General features: G+C 38.6%; 1 protein-coding gene across 15 annotated transcripts in view; it reads left to right on the top strand.

Annotated features, from left to right (window-relative positions):
• Nucleotides 1-12,916, top strand: part of CELF1 (CUGBP Elav-like family member 1) — a 59,792-nt gene that overhangs the window by 30,042 nt on the left and 16,834 nt on the right. For 11 of the 15 annotated variants that reach the window (XM_027642030.1, XM_027642032.1, XM_027642025.1 and 8 more), the window contains 8 exons: nucleotides 2,014-2,201; nucleotides 2,621-2,703; nucleotides 3,109-3,157; nucleotides 6,338-6,472; nucleotides 6,658-6,737; nucleotides 7,104-7,265; nucleotides 8,650-8,731; nucleotides 11,728-11,856. In XM_027642030.1, coding sequence (XP_027497831.1) covers nucleotides 2,024-2,201; nucleotides 2,621-2,703; nucleotides 3,109-3,157; nucleotides 6,338-6,472; nucleotides 6,658-6,737; nucleotides 7,104-7,265; nucleotides 8,650-8,731; nucleotides 11,728-11,856 — 898 coding nt within the window. In that variant the 5' untranslated portion in view covers nucleotides 2,014-2,023. The remainder of the gene's footprint in view (nucleotides 1-2,013; nucleotides 2,202-2,620; nucleotides 2,704-3,108; nucleotides 3,158-6,337; nucleotides 6,473-6,657; nucleotides 6,738-7,103; nucleotides 7,266-8,649; nucleotides 8,732-11,727; nucleotides 11,857-12,916) is intronic. The other 4 variants (XM_027642037.1, XM_027642036.1, XM_027642039.1 and 1 more) reach the window with 2 other exon arrangements.

The raw sequence follows: 12,916 nt of genomic DNA, 5'->3' as shown, positions 1-12,916 counted from the left end.
CCTTGAATGCAAGCCCTGTGTAAGTATTTTGTCTTCATGCCTAAGTTGTAACTAAAATGATAGTTGGAATTGCTGTCTCTAAAGCCTTTGCTGTCTGATGAACTCTACTTGGGGCAGGGGGCCTGGGAGAGCCTGCAGTTTGTTTTCTTGATCTAGTGGTCATTGACAATTGATGTTGGTTTCTAAGGGGGGAAAATGGCCTGATAATCGTGGGGATAAGGGCTAAGGAGGAATAAAGCTGTTTGGCTTTAGTGTGCTACAGGTGCTGATATTAAAAAATTGATTATTTAAATCAATTGTTGGAGAGAACAGTTACTGTTCTTCCCTATTAATGACTCCAGACTAAACCTTTTAATGAGGAGTGAAATAATTCTTGAATACTGCTGAGGTCATATTAAGAGTTGCCCAGTTAACAGGAGCCATGCTATGCTCTTGAAGCTATGCATGGCATAGAAGGTAAGGCTGAAAATTATTATTGGAAGAGGGTAAAATATTTACAGTTGTTTTCAACTGAAGTGAAAAGAGGTAGCTTACATCTCTGTAAAAGGTATTGTTTGCATTGGCAATTTGAAGAGGTGGTGACCCTTTCTGAGTGGAAAGGTGGAGTGGAGCGAAAGGATTTGTGATGATACCCTGCCCTTCTAGTAAGAAGCTTTGTTGTTTCTGAGGTCTGTTCATACAACTATAAAATTATGAGCTTTCCTTGGCATCAGTTCTTCCTTAGGCTCTGAACAGCAGCATATTGAAGGAAAAATTAAGTAAACATTACCTGGTTTGGATTTTTTTAAAATTCTATTCAAAGGGAATATGGTTTCAGATGGACAGTGAGAGGAATAGTGTTTACTGTCATGTGCAGTTATTAAGCTATTCAAACTATCTTCAAAGGAAAAAACAGAGATGAAGTGAGCTGACTACTCTGGAAGAAGGCCACCTGTATTCTTCAACAAAGAGTTTGGGGGCGGGGGGCATCATTGTATAGTTATTGTTCTACTCCCCATGTCCTTTCTAGATTATGCAGGGATTGGTCAGCAATTTTAACCTACTAATCACTATAGCTACAATAGGGTGTCATTACAGTCAGACTTCCACAGAGATAGGCCCTCTGGTATACCAAGCTGTGACTACTGATAGATAACAAGACCTCATATTGCACTTAACGAATAATGAGGAGTCAATACAGAGAGCAGTGTATGACTGTCAACTAGCTGGGTGGAGCATAACACAAGTTTTGTTAATAGAGTGTAAACTGTTCTATGGCTACATATAATGCCTTGAAACCTATTGAAGATTTCCATACTCAAAACTTCTCTGTTGTTGTAGTCTAAGAAGTGACTTTTTTTCTGTATTAACCTCCTGCCATGACTCAACCTGATTGATTGTGACTAACTGGCTTGTCCAATCCCAACCTATTCATGTACAATCTCAACCTGCTTTTTTGCCAATTATTGTTGAAAACTCCTTAGTTTCACAGAGGTATTGCCTTGTAAACCTGTAAAGAAACTTTTAATCTAGTCAGTTGTATCTGTTTCTCTCTTTGAAGATGGATCTTCACCTTGGGAAACAGTTACAGTTAGTAACATATAAAACCATTTTTAAAATGTTATCCTCTCATTTTCAGTCGTTACTGATAACTTCAGTGGTTCCCGAATAGGCTTGAGTTTAGATTCCTTTCTGTTCTGGTTTTTTTTCTATAAAATTTTACGTGGTTGAACTAGTGATATTTTTCAGTTATCTCAGCAGATTTATATCCTGAATCCCAGGTGTTGACTACATTATAGAGATAAAGTTTTAAACAGCTGTGTAGAGTGTGTTTGATTTCCCAGTACACAGATTGCTAATGAATGTGAATATTCTCCTGTGTGCAGTACTGGGAATGTGCAAGAGTCTCTCTTTGTGTGTAAATTTTAATCATATACATTTATATATGTGTAGAAATATTTTTTTTTATCTTGCTGTAAGCATGCTTTTGTCTGTGGAAGATATAAACCAGAAATTCCTTCTTGCTTTTCATAGCTCAAAGAAAATGAATGGCACACTGGATCACCCAGACCAACCTGATCTAGATGCTATCAAGATGTTTGTGGGTCAAGTCCCACGGAGCTGGTGTGAGAAGGATCTAAGAGAACTTTTTGAACAGTATGGTGCTGTCTATGAAATCAATGTCTTGAGGGACAGGAGCCAAAACCCTCCTCAAAGCAAAGGTGAGAACTTCTGTGCTTTTCATGTGACACTTTGGGTTTCAGCCAGTTTCACATAGTTGCAGTCTTAGCTGTTTGCTTATTCAGAGATACCTGTGTGTTGGAGCTCTGTGTGACCAGTTGTGCATGCAAACCTGAGCTTTATAGTCTTTAAGTGTGTTTGTCTAATTATACTTGAACTGTGATCCAGTCATTAGCTGAGCTGAAGAAAATTATAATTTTTTTTTTTTTAGAGCTCAGTAGTGATGAGGATGCTTGAGGAGTATGGATTATAATTGCAAAGCAGAACATCAAATTAATACTCTGTTGCTCCACAGCATTGTGATGGAATGCATTTTGCATTGGAAGTGGGATTTGCCATTTCTGTACAGCATGTCAAAATTTGGTGTTCTTTCCCAGCTAGCATTTTGTTTTAATTGCAGGGTGCTGTTTTGTTACATTTTATACCCGTAAAGCTGCACTAGAAGCACAGAATGCTCTTCACAACATGAAGATCCTCCCAGGGGTAAGAACAGAGTCCTGCTTTCTGCATAACTCTGTCTTGTTTTTCTGAGCTCCAGGACCACTGAAGTACAAACACATGTTATCATGCCCTCAAATAATGTTTTAAAACAACTATTCAAAGGATCAGTGTCATGAGATTTATATGATAACAGATCTTAAGGGAATTTTAGAGCATTTAGGAGAACAATATGGTAGTGAAGTGGGTGGGCATGGCTTTTATAATACTCTCTGAGGAGGAATGATGATATGTTATTAGGAAAGCCTTTCTTCTAGGAATTTATGTAATGTTACATATGCGCCTCTAGAGGCAATTTAGACTATAATTTCTTCCATAATTCTTATGGGATGTATTTCATATAATATGAAGTGAATGTAGTAGGATTAAATAATCTTTTTTACGTTTCAGATGCACCATCCTATCCAGATGAAACCAGCTGACAGTGAAAAGAGCAATGGTAAGCTTTACTAAAGTCTGAGTTTGGTGGCGTTATTTGTGCTAATTGGGAAGCTTGAGGATTTCCCTTTTGTTAAACAGCTTTTGATGAAGTCTTGAATTGGAGGCCTGATTTTTTAAAAGAAAAATATGAAAAGAGAAAGGTATGTTTTGAATATAGTAGGTAGTGTGAGTGATGTCTCCAAAATTCCATGACTCAGAGTATCTCCCACTGCTGCTGCTTGTGGTAGAACCATGTTGTCAGTTGGGGAAACATCCAGTGAGTTCTTCTTTGTGCTAAGGTGGTTTAAATCTTTGTTGGGGACATGGACAGTGGGATTGAGTGCACCCTCAGCAAGCTTATGGATGACGTCATGCTGAGTGCTGTGGTTGATACCCTAGAGGGGAGGGATGCCATCCAGAGGAGCCTTGACAGGCTGGAGAGGTGGGCCTGTGAGAACCTCATGAAGTTCAAAAGGCCAAGTTTGCAAGGTCCTGCAAACATGGATACAGGCTGAGTGATAAGTGGATTGAGACCAGTCCTGAGGAGAAGGACTAGGGGGTATTTTTGGATGAAAAACTGAATATAAAGTAGCAGCATGCACTTGCAGCCCAGCCAGCCAGCCATATTCTGGGCTGCATCAAAAGAAGGGCTAGCAGGTCAAGGAATGTGATTTTCGTACTCTACTCCACTGTTATGAGATCCTACCTGTAGTACTGCATCCAGCTCTGGGACCCCCAGCATAAGTCATGGACCAGCTTGAGCATGTCCACAGGAGGGCCGTCAAGATGATCAGAGGGCTGAGAGAGTTGGGGTTGTTCAGCCTGGAGAAGAGAAGACACCTTCTAGCAGCCTTACAGTAGCTAAAGGAGGCCTACGAGAAGGACAGGGAGGAATTGTTTATCCAGGAGTCTAGTGATAGCACAGGGGATAACAGTATTAAACTGAAACAGATTTAGATTTAGATTAGATATTAAGAAGAAATTATTTACTGTGAGGATGGTGAGACACTGGAACAGGTTGCCTAGAGTAGCTGTGGATGCCCCATCCCTGGAAGTGTTCAAGACCTGGCTGGACGGGGCTTTGAGCTGCCTGGTTTGGTGGAAGGTGTCCTTGCCTGTGGCAGGGACTTAGAACTAGATAATCTTTAAGGTCCTTTCCAACCCAAACTATACTATGATTCTGTGAAATCTAGAAGTGCTTTTTCAAGTGCTTGTCCAGCTCAAAGCCTTTGAAGAAAGTTTGTTGCAGCTAGGGTGGGAGTCAAAACTACTTCTTGTAGTATACAAGAAAGGTTGAGAATTAACAGTTCGGTAGAGAAGAAAAACTGAGTATTTCTGCACATTGGCCACTTCAGATGGATTAAGAATTTAGCATCCACCACTGGGTAAATGATCATTTAGTCATGCATTTTGGTTTTGAGTTTATATACATACATACATGCATGTTCAAATATATGTGTATCTATGCATACTGCTGCAACATAAGCAAATAAAGTGTTTAGTATCTTGTAGTTTCAGCCTTTCTAGGCTTGGCTGAATTTTATTTTCTTCATTTGCAGTAGTTTCTATAAGATTAGTGTTGCATCATGGAGAAGATAATCCTTGTTTCAGAAAGCTTAGGTCTTAAGATAATTGAAAACAGACTATGGAATATATGGGTAGCATAAAGTAGGAGTAATTCCATCTGCAAATTCCTTCATGTGTTTACAGAATACGTTTCTGTGTAAATATATATAGAAGAGAGTCATTCCTTTGAAGTATTGTTGGAAGGAGAACTGAATAGGTTCTCTAAACTAAAATGCATCTTCCTTTACACACGCACGCACACGCACACACAAAAGTATCCTGGGAAAATAATGGAAAGAAAAAAAGTATTGGAATTTTAGGGTGATAATTCTGAGACTATTGCATAATTATATGAGTTTTAGTAAAAGGTGTAGGTGACAACAATAAATAAAGCGTTAGTTAAGAAAGTATTTGAACTTGCCACTAATAAAAGGGATTCTGGATCTCTTGAACTAAAATGGATTGCAAAAAGTATTAAAAAGTAGCTTTCCGCTCTAAAAGCGGAAAGTGAACTAAGTACAACATTAAGATTTAATAGCCAGTTAAAGTCATATCTGCTGGAATAGTCTGGAATTTTCCTTCCTAGCGTCATAGCACACTCAGCAAACAAGTTGATTTCCCCTCACCCTGGCACTGAATCAGAGAAGACTTAATCGAAGCTTCAAATTGTGCTACAGCCTTCATCATACTATATTTTATATTGTGATGAATGCTGTATTTCTAAACTGGTTTATATTTTCAAGTGTTATTCTGCATAATTTGCTTCATCCCATAAAAGAAAATGTTTCAGAGGTGGTTAACATCCTTAAATAACTAAATCAAGAGGTATAAAATTCTGCTCTGAATTCAAATTTACCCCACTCCCTCAAGTGACCTTTAACTGACATTAGTAACCATTAACTGAAAAGTTAAAAGAAATGTCTTTCTGAACCATTTTTTTTAAAATAATCTGCACACTGAAAGGTATTCTTCAACTCTAATGTGTCTAGTAGCATCAGGGTTCAGAGGCAAGATACAGTACAGCACAGTCCATGGCTTATTTTTATGCTTTTGGTACAGATCAGTACATATCACTTTTGGTGCATATCAATAACAGAAATAAAACTGTTCTGTTTTAGCAACTGCTGTTGCTTGCACTGTTGAGAGAGGAGCATAACAAAGTAGACACATCTAAATTTAAGTGATTGGTATGATGAAGAGGCTAGAAAGCAGCTTTCTGCAGTTCACTTGCTTGTTTATATACAGTTAGGTATGTTGGTAGTCTAAAGATAGAAGAGGCAGAGGAAAGACAATGAAAATAGTCCAGTAAACCACATTCTTTTCTTACCAGGAACTGAAAAGATACAGAGAAGTGCTGAATCTGACATATTTTTTCCTTTTTTTTTTTTTACATTCTTGCTGCTCACAGGCTTTGTAAGGAAAAATCAGTGAATTGTAAACATAAAACATCATAAAACAGGCATCCTTCAGGTTCATCGAAGTATCTCATATGCATCCTCCTTAATTGAAAACACAGTCTGTTATTGGGAATCTGGTTGTGATAAGTCTCTACCCTAAATAGAGAAGACTTGACAAAATAAGATCTAGTAAGCACATATTTGCTGGTAATACTCTTTACCTTTTGATTTCTTAGCAGTAGAAGATAGGAAGTTGTTTATTGGAATGATATCCAAGAAGTGCAATGAAAATGATATCCGAGTGATGTTCTCCCCCTTTGGGCAGATTGAAGAATGCAGGATATTACGGGGCCCAGATGGCCTGAGCAGAGGTAAGCAGGAAGCTTTTTTTGGCAATTGGAGGATACTGCTTTTTGCAACTTAACATGGCATTTCAGCTTTTTCTGTGATTCCCACCTACACCCCCTCCCCGCCCAGTAGGCACTTTGATTTCTGTATTCATCCTGGTAATTGTGGATATAGTGGAAGATTTGGTTTCTTTTTGCTTTTTTCCCAGGTTGTGCATTTGTGACTTTTACAACAAGAGCCATGGCACAAACAGCAATCAAAGCAATGCACCAAGCACAAACCATGGAGGTAAAACAAGTTAGTGGGTGTCAGGAGCAGATGTAATTTGTCTGGCAGTCATTGTGGAGTTTAAGGGACCAGTGGGCATACAGAGAAGGATAAGTGCAGTGTGTGTTTCTTCACAAATACTGTTTCTGCACCTTTGTGTTTGTTCTGCTCCTATTTTTAGAGTTCAAGATAGGAATTTCATCTGCAGGGAAAATACCTAAATACAAAATAGAATTAAAAGCAAACACAATTTTAAACCTTTAATGAAATGTGCTATTTGAATATATATGGGGGGAGGGAATTGCTTCCAGTGACAGGGTCATAATGCAGTATTTTTGTGACTGCTGGGGATAGCAAGTATGTAACTGTTTGAATTGCTGTTTGCAGGGCTGCTCTTCTCCCATTGTGGTAAAATTTGCAGACACCCAGAAGGACAAAGAGCAGAAACGAATTGCTCAGCAACTCCAGCAACAAATGCAACAGATCAGTGCTGCCTCAATATGGGGAAACCTGGCTGGTCTCAACACACTTGGACCCCAGTACTTAGCAGTGAGTTTCTGATTTGGGTTCTTTTCATCTCTTCAGGGATTGCAGTGTCTGACTGTCTTGCAGTGTTTAATGTATTCATTTTTAGAAGGCTTCTGATAGACAGGGGCAGGATTCTTAATCCCTGTTGTGTGGATGAGAAGGCTGAAATTGTTATGTGCTAACATCTAGTCAGGATACATTTAAGGGAGGATTTCCACCCCAGTCACAGAAGCCCTAATTACTGAAACCCTGGGTTTTTCTCCTGCATTCTGTAGACTAACTTCATGCTTTTTCTTTATATATTACAACCTTAAAATTTACCCACATAAATGCCCTTTTCATGTCTATCTGATGAAGTAGTTCTCGTATTCTTTTATCATTTTTCCTTTTTCAACCTTTTTTTCTCTCATCCTCTTCCAGTGAAACCTGAAACAGTACTCGGCACTGTCCAAATAGAAAAGGTGATCAGATTGGAAACAGAGTAAAAAACCCAAACAATAAAAACCAAACAAATAAACAAAAATAAACCCTACAGAAAATAGAGAGAAACTACTCTCTTTAGCAGAAATAGTGCAACAGACTGCTGGACTAGCTCTTTGTCACCAGCTGCTGTTTGTCACTGATTTTAGTTGATTTTGCTGGGTTCCCTAAGGGATGAACTTTCCGTAAACTGATGTGCTCTGACTTATGTGGGTTGCTAGAGTAGTTCTGAGAACTGTATTCATGCAATATAAGGTCTGAAGGACAGAAAAAGAAAATTTCATCTCATTATTGATATGGTGTGTAGTTGAAATGGGGCAATTCTCTTAGTACTTTTTTAGTTTTGGTAGGTTGGAATTTTTTTTACAACAGCTAGTTAATGGAAAAAGGAATTGGAAATCTCTAGCTTCCAAGCTGAGTCTGGAAATCTCTCACATCTGTGTGCATAAGGAAAGTGGAGAAAGTTCCCTCGCGTGGTGACTCTTTGGTTTTGATATGACATTACCATTTGTCCTGTGCTGGCAGTGTCAGCTGTAAACTCTGATGTGAGGTAGCACATCCTTAGGGGTGGCAGTCCTGCCTTAGGTGCTTTGAGTAGGAATTTCTCTTTCGCTACTAATTCTGCTTGTTTTGTCTTGGTGTACTAGCTATAATTTTCCCTCACTATTGATGATATTGAGTGAGAAAAGCATTGTGCTGTTGCTTTGGCTGCAATGTGATGCATGGGCTACATGGATTTTCACTGTGGTGGTGCTCTGGCTGTATTGTGCAAGGGGAATTCTCTTTATGCTTTGCTACGATGAGGTGCATGGGCAGCGGGAATTCATTTGTGACGGCGCTCTGGCTGTGGTGTGATGCAATTTCTCCCAGAAGCAGAGCCAGCCCTCACTCTCACTCTTGTTTTGTTTTTTGGTGTAATGTCTAGCTTTATTTGCAGCTCCTTCAGCAGACAGCAGCTGCTTCATCTGGGAACCTGAACACATTGAGCAGCCTCCACCCAATGGGAGGTAAGTTTTTTCTGTCAGAAGACAAATTAAGTACCAAACAAAAGAGGATGAGGGTAGAGAAAGTAGCCAAAAGGCTGTAGATACATTAATGTAATTTGACATAACTAGTCCTGAGTTTATCCACTGCTTCAGAATGAATGGAATCCTCTGTTACAAGTGTGGATGTTCCTTCTTTATCTTAGTGTTAAGTATTATCTCCAAGGTAAGTGCTGTTATCCTTCCAATCTCTGGCATTTAAAATTATCTTCCCTTGTGGATAACAAAGAGTGCTCTCTATATTTTCATCCAAACAGGTGCATGTGTGAAGAACTGCATTTTGAAATAGGCATTAATGCACATGTTTCGGTGATAATGGATTCTTAGTTTTCCCATTTTCAATGCATTTAAGAACAAAACATTTAAGTTGACAACACAGTGTTGTTAGGAATCTGAGCTAGTCCTTTATTCAGGTTTTTTCATTCATTCATTTGAATTATAATTAATTTTACCATTGCTGTTAGGGAAGTACCAGCTTAATAGGTATGAGCCAAATTCCTTGCTGGGGACTGCTAGTCAGAATATTCACTAAGTATAGCAGTACTGGGGCTGTAAGTTGATTGTCCCTTCTGTCTTCACAGGGTTGGGAATAATAAAATACGTTAGTAACTCCATTCACCACATTCTCTAAATTCTTCTGTTGGAAAAAAAATCTATAGTTTGGTTTTAATACTGAGCACTTCAAGCTTTTAAAATTGCCTCCTGGAGTTTTAGAGTCGTTCCCAGTATCACATGCCCTGTCTATGCAGAGTTTGATCTATAAGTGTCTTTGTACATCTGATTCATGTTGGTTGGTGCACCCATCAGTAACAATTACAAGCTTTTGCAAAGTGCTATTTTTTCAATTTTAAGAACTTCGATTTTATACTTGAAGTCAATTCTAATGTCAGGTTCCTGTATTGACTTTTTTCATGTTAGACCTCTTCAGAGCTCTTACATCTAAGATTCTTTTAAAAAAGCAATTTTTTTTTAAAATCAGTTTCACTAATATCCTGTAGGGTGGTGATCTATAATGGATTTTGTTATGCATGTGATACTCTTTTTCTCCCCTCTTGTGTCTATTTGAAAGCAAGTTTTGTGATAAAGGAGAAAGTATGGCAGTAAGGACTGGGGTGGGTGGAAGGGGGCTAACTACCTGAGATTTTCCCTGGAGTTTCCAGGGTAATTCTATCTTCACTATTTAAAAAAAAAACCACCTTAAAAATTGAGAAATCATGTATATAAATAGCATGTTGCAGGGTGTTTTAAAAAAATTATTCCAATTCTGTGATTCTTTACAGAAAAGTTGTAGTTTCAAAGTCCTTTTAGTATCTCAGCTCCTTTCTTGAAATTCATAGAAAGAGAAATTAAGTAAGTAATTAGATCCCAAACTATATTAGACTTTGTAGACAAAATTTAATCTCGACCCTGTTTGAAAGCAGATGGGAAAACAGTGTGATGACAAGAGGGCAGATGCAGTGTACATGTGACAAACTGTTTCAGTTAAGGAAGCAAGCTGTTCTGTTCTTCAAGAGCTCCAGCACTTGCACTTTTAACCCTCTGTAGCACAATAAAAGCAAAAAATAAAACTTTTTTTATTTTAACTTTGTGTTTTTATGTTACAATGGCACCTTGAATCTAAATAAAGACAGAATCCCCTTGTTTTGGGAACTAAACTTGGCTAGGGAAACAGACCCTGTCACAAAGAGAAAACAGTTGCAAAAGAGTTAATAAACCAAACGAATGATACTAAAGGTAGTAGAAGTATTATAGAAAATAATTAGTTTATACTGCATTGTCACTTACATTTTTGTTGTCTGCTTACATGCTTAAATTACAAAACGGAGCTTTTAGTTATTTGAGATGTATGTTTTGCCACTAAGCTCTTACTGTGTCAAAAGATGAGAGCCACCTCTGCCTATGATGTTTTGATGTTGTTAAATGAAAAGTGATTAATTTAATTTTGGTTTTAATTATGTTGGGAAGAAATACTAGGGAATATTTGGAATTGTTAAAAGAAGCAAAGATAGAGACAAAAACTGGAAAATAAGGGAAAAGGGAAGAGAGGCAGAATTGGAAGAATGAAGCTAGTCTATTAAAGGATGGCTAAAATATAGAATTCAGGAAGAGATCCATTTCAGTGATAATCCCACAGCAGGAAAAGAGGGGAAAATGTGGTGCCAGTACTGACCAAATGGTTTCGTTCAAAAATGATGACTCAAGATGAAGGTGAGTCAAATGAATAAAGTGACTAGTAAAAGTTCGTAAGCACAGAGGTACCTTCTTGCCCCTACAGTATTCCTTGCTGCCTACCTACAACGTGATGTTTCTTGTTTTCCTTGCCACTGTGTTTTACCAGTTAACTGGCCTACACAGACATTGGCTGATCTTGTGGTCAAGAGTTGCCACTTAACAATTTTCTCACAACTGACTGTTGTTTCTTGACTGCCAGGGGGACCAAACAAAACATACCGATGCTTAGCTGACGGTGGGTTAAAGCTGTGACTCTGTAGCCAATGTGGTGTGAGGCCTGCTTGAAATAATTTTGCGGTTACTGCTGTTCCCATTCCAAGGGAGTGGAGGGACATGAAAGCGGAGGAAGGTATTGGCCTGGTGCCTAGGCAAGTTCTCCAGCTTGCACATGAGCTGTCAGATCCTGACTTAACTCTCATTTAAAGCTGCTGTTCTTTTGTGACTGGAGAGAACACTGCTTAAAAATTTCTGTACTCTGGAGTCTATGTCTGGGATAATGAATACCTGGCCTTTTCACGTACTAAATCACATCTATCCGGGCAAAGAAAAACTTTTTTAATTATAACAAGGAATCATGATATAGGAAAGATCAGTAACTAGTATTAAGCCTGTTGCTTTTAAGCTCCTCTCTGTTACTCTCTTGTGATGTGCTGAGTTTGCTGGATCTGTTACCTTTGGTTGGTGGTGACTATTATAGGAGGAACTCTGCATTCTTCAATGTGTTGCAGGACTGAATGCGATGCAATTACAGAACCTGGCTGCGTTAGCAGCTGCAGCCAGTGCAGCTCAGAACACACCGAGTGGTACCGCTGCTCTCACTTCCTCCAGCAGTCCCCTGAGTGTCCTCACCAGCTCAGGTAAGAGACTGCCTATGCTGCAGTGCGTTATGACATGGGTTGCCTTAGGAGTCCTTTCAGGATAGATATCATCTGTTTTGTCTATCGCTTTTTGTCATTTTCATGTTGATTCCTTAATACATAAACAGTTTTACTGGTAGATTCACTGGCCTTTGCTTAGGATAGATACCTTTGCCACCAGCAAAGGCTTTTTTACCTGCTGTGTTCCTTCCTCCAGATGGTCAGATTAATTTAGAGTAAAAAGAATTTTTGAGGTCATAATGAAGCAGAAAGGTAGGTGACCTCCTTCCAGTCATGTTATTACAATCTCATCACATACTTGATTTATCTGTGGTTTTAGGCAGGCACTGTGGCAGATGTGCCCTGTTCCTCTCAACATGGAAACAGAAAATGCCTTAAGCATGAAGTAATGCATTCTATGCACTAGGACAAGTACTGTTTATATTCCATAGATGAAGAAAAGGATACTGTAACTTCTTCATAGAAGCAGGAAAACAGAAACCTAGCATATGCACTGGAAAGCAGTTGTCTAGAACTTAGTGTACAAATTGCACATAAAAATCTTCCTCTTATATGGCTTTTGTGTGTTTTGTTTGGGTTTTTTAACTTTAGGCTATGTATATTAACCAGAGACGCTAAAATGTCCCAGTAGTGTTCTTTTGCTGCCTTACTGTCAAATGTGCTCATTAAAAGCAACAAGCAAAAAAACCAAACAAATTCTGTTATGCTTACAGAAGACATACTCAGTTTTTACCACAAATGAGGATCAGTATTCTACTCAATTATTTCTATCCTATTTTGAGTTATTACTAAATCCTGACATGGGAAGGGAGACCCTGTATATTCAGGGTGTCAGTTTTACAATATCTGTGGCATCCAGCCTACAGAGTTGACATCCTCATCTGTGAATGTGAGAGACTAAAGGGAGTTGGAGGGGATTTTAAATTTCCACAGGTAGCTTTTTGAATTGTGTAGAAGGACCAAGGAACTGGACCAAGAGGTTAAGAGATTACAAGGAAAAGCTGTTTAGAAACTTTGTCACATGATTGGAAGTTAAATT

The sequence above is a fragment of the Corapipo altera genome, unplaced genomic scaffold (assembly GCF_003945725.1).
Source record: "Corapipo altera isolate COAL_440 unplaced genomic scaffold, ASM394572v1 23b, whole genome shotgun sequence".
Taxonomy (NCBI): Eukaryota; Metazoa; Chordata; class Aves; order Passeriformes; family Pipridae; genus Corapipo; species Corapipo altera.
This window is presented reverse-complemented; position numbering and strand designations above follow the sequence as displayed.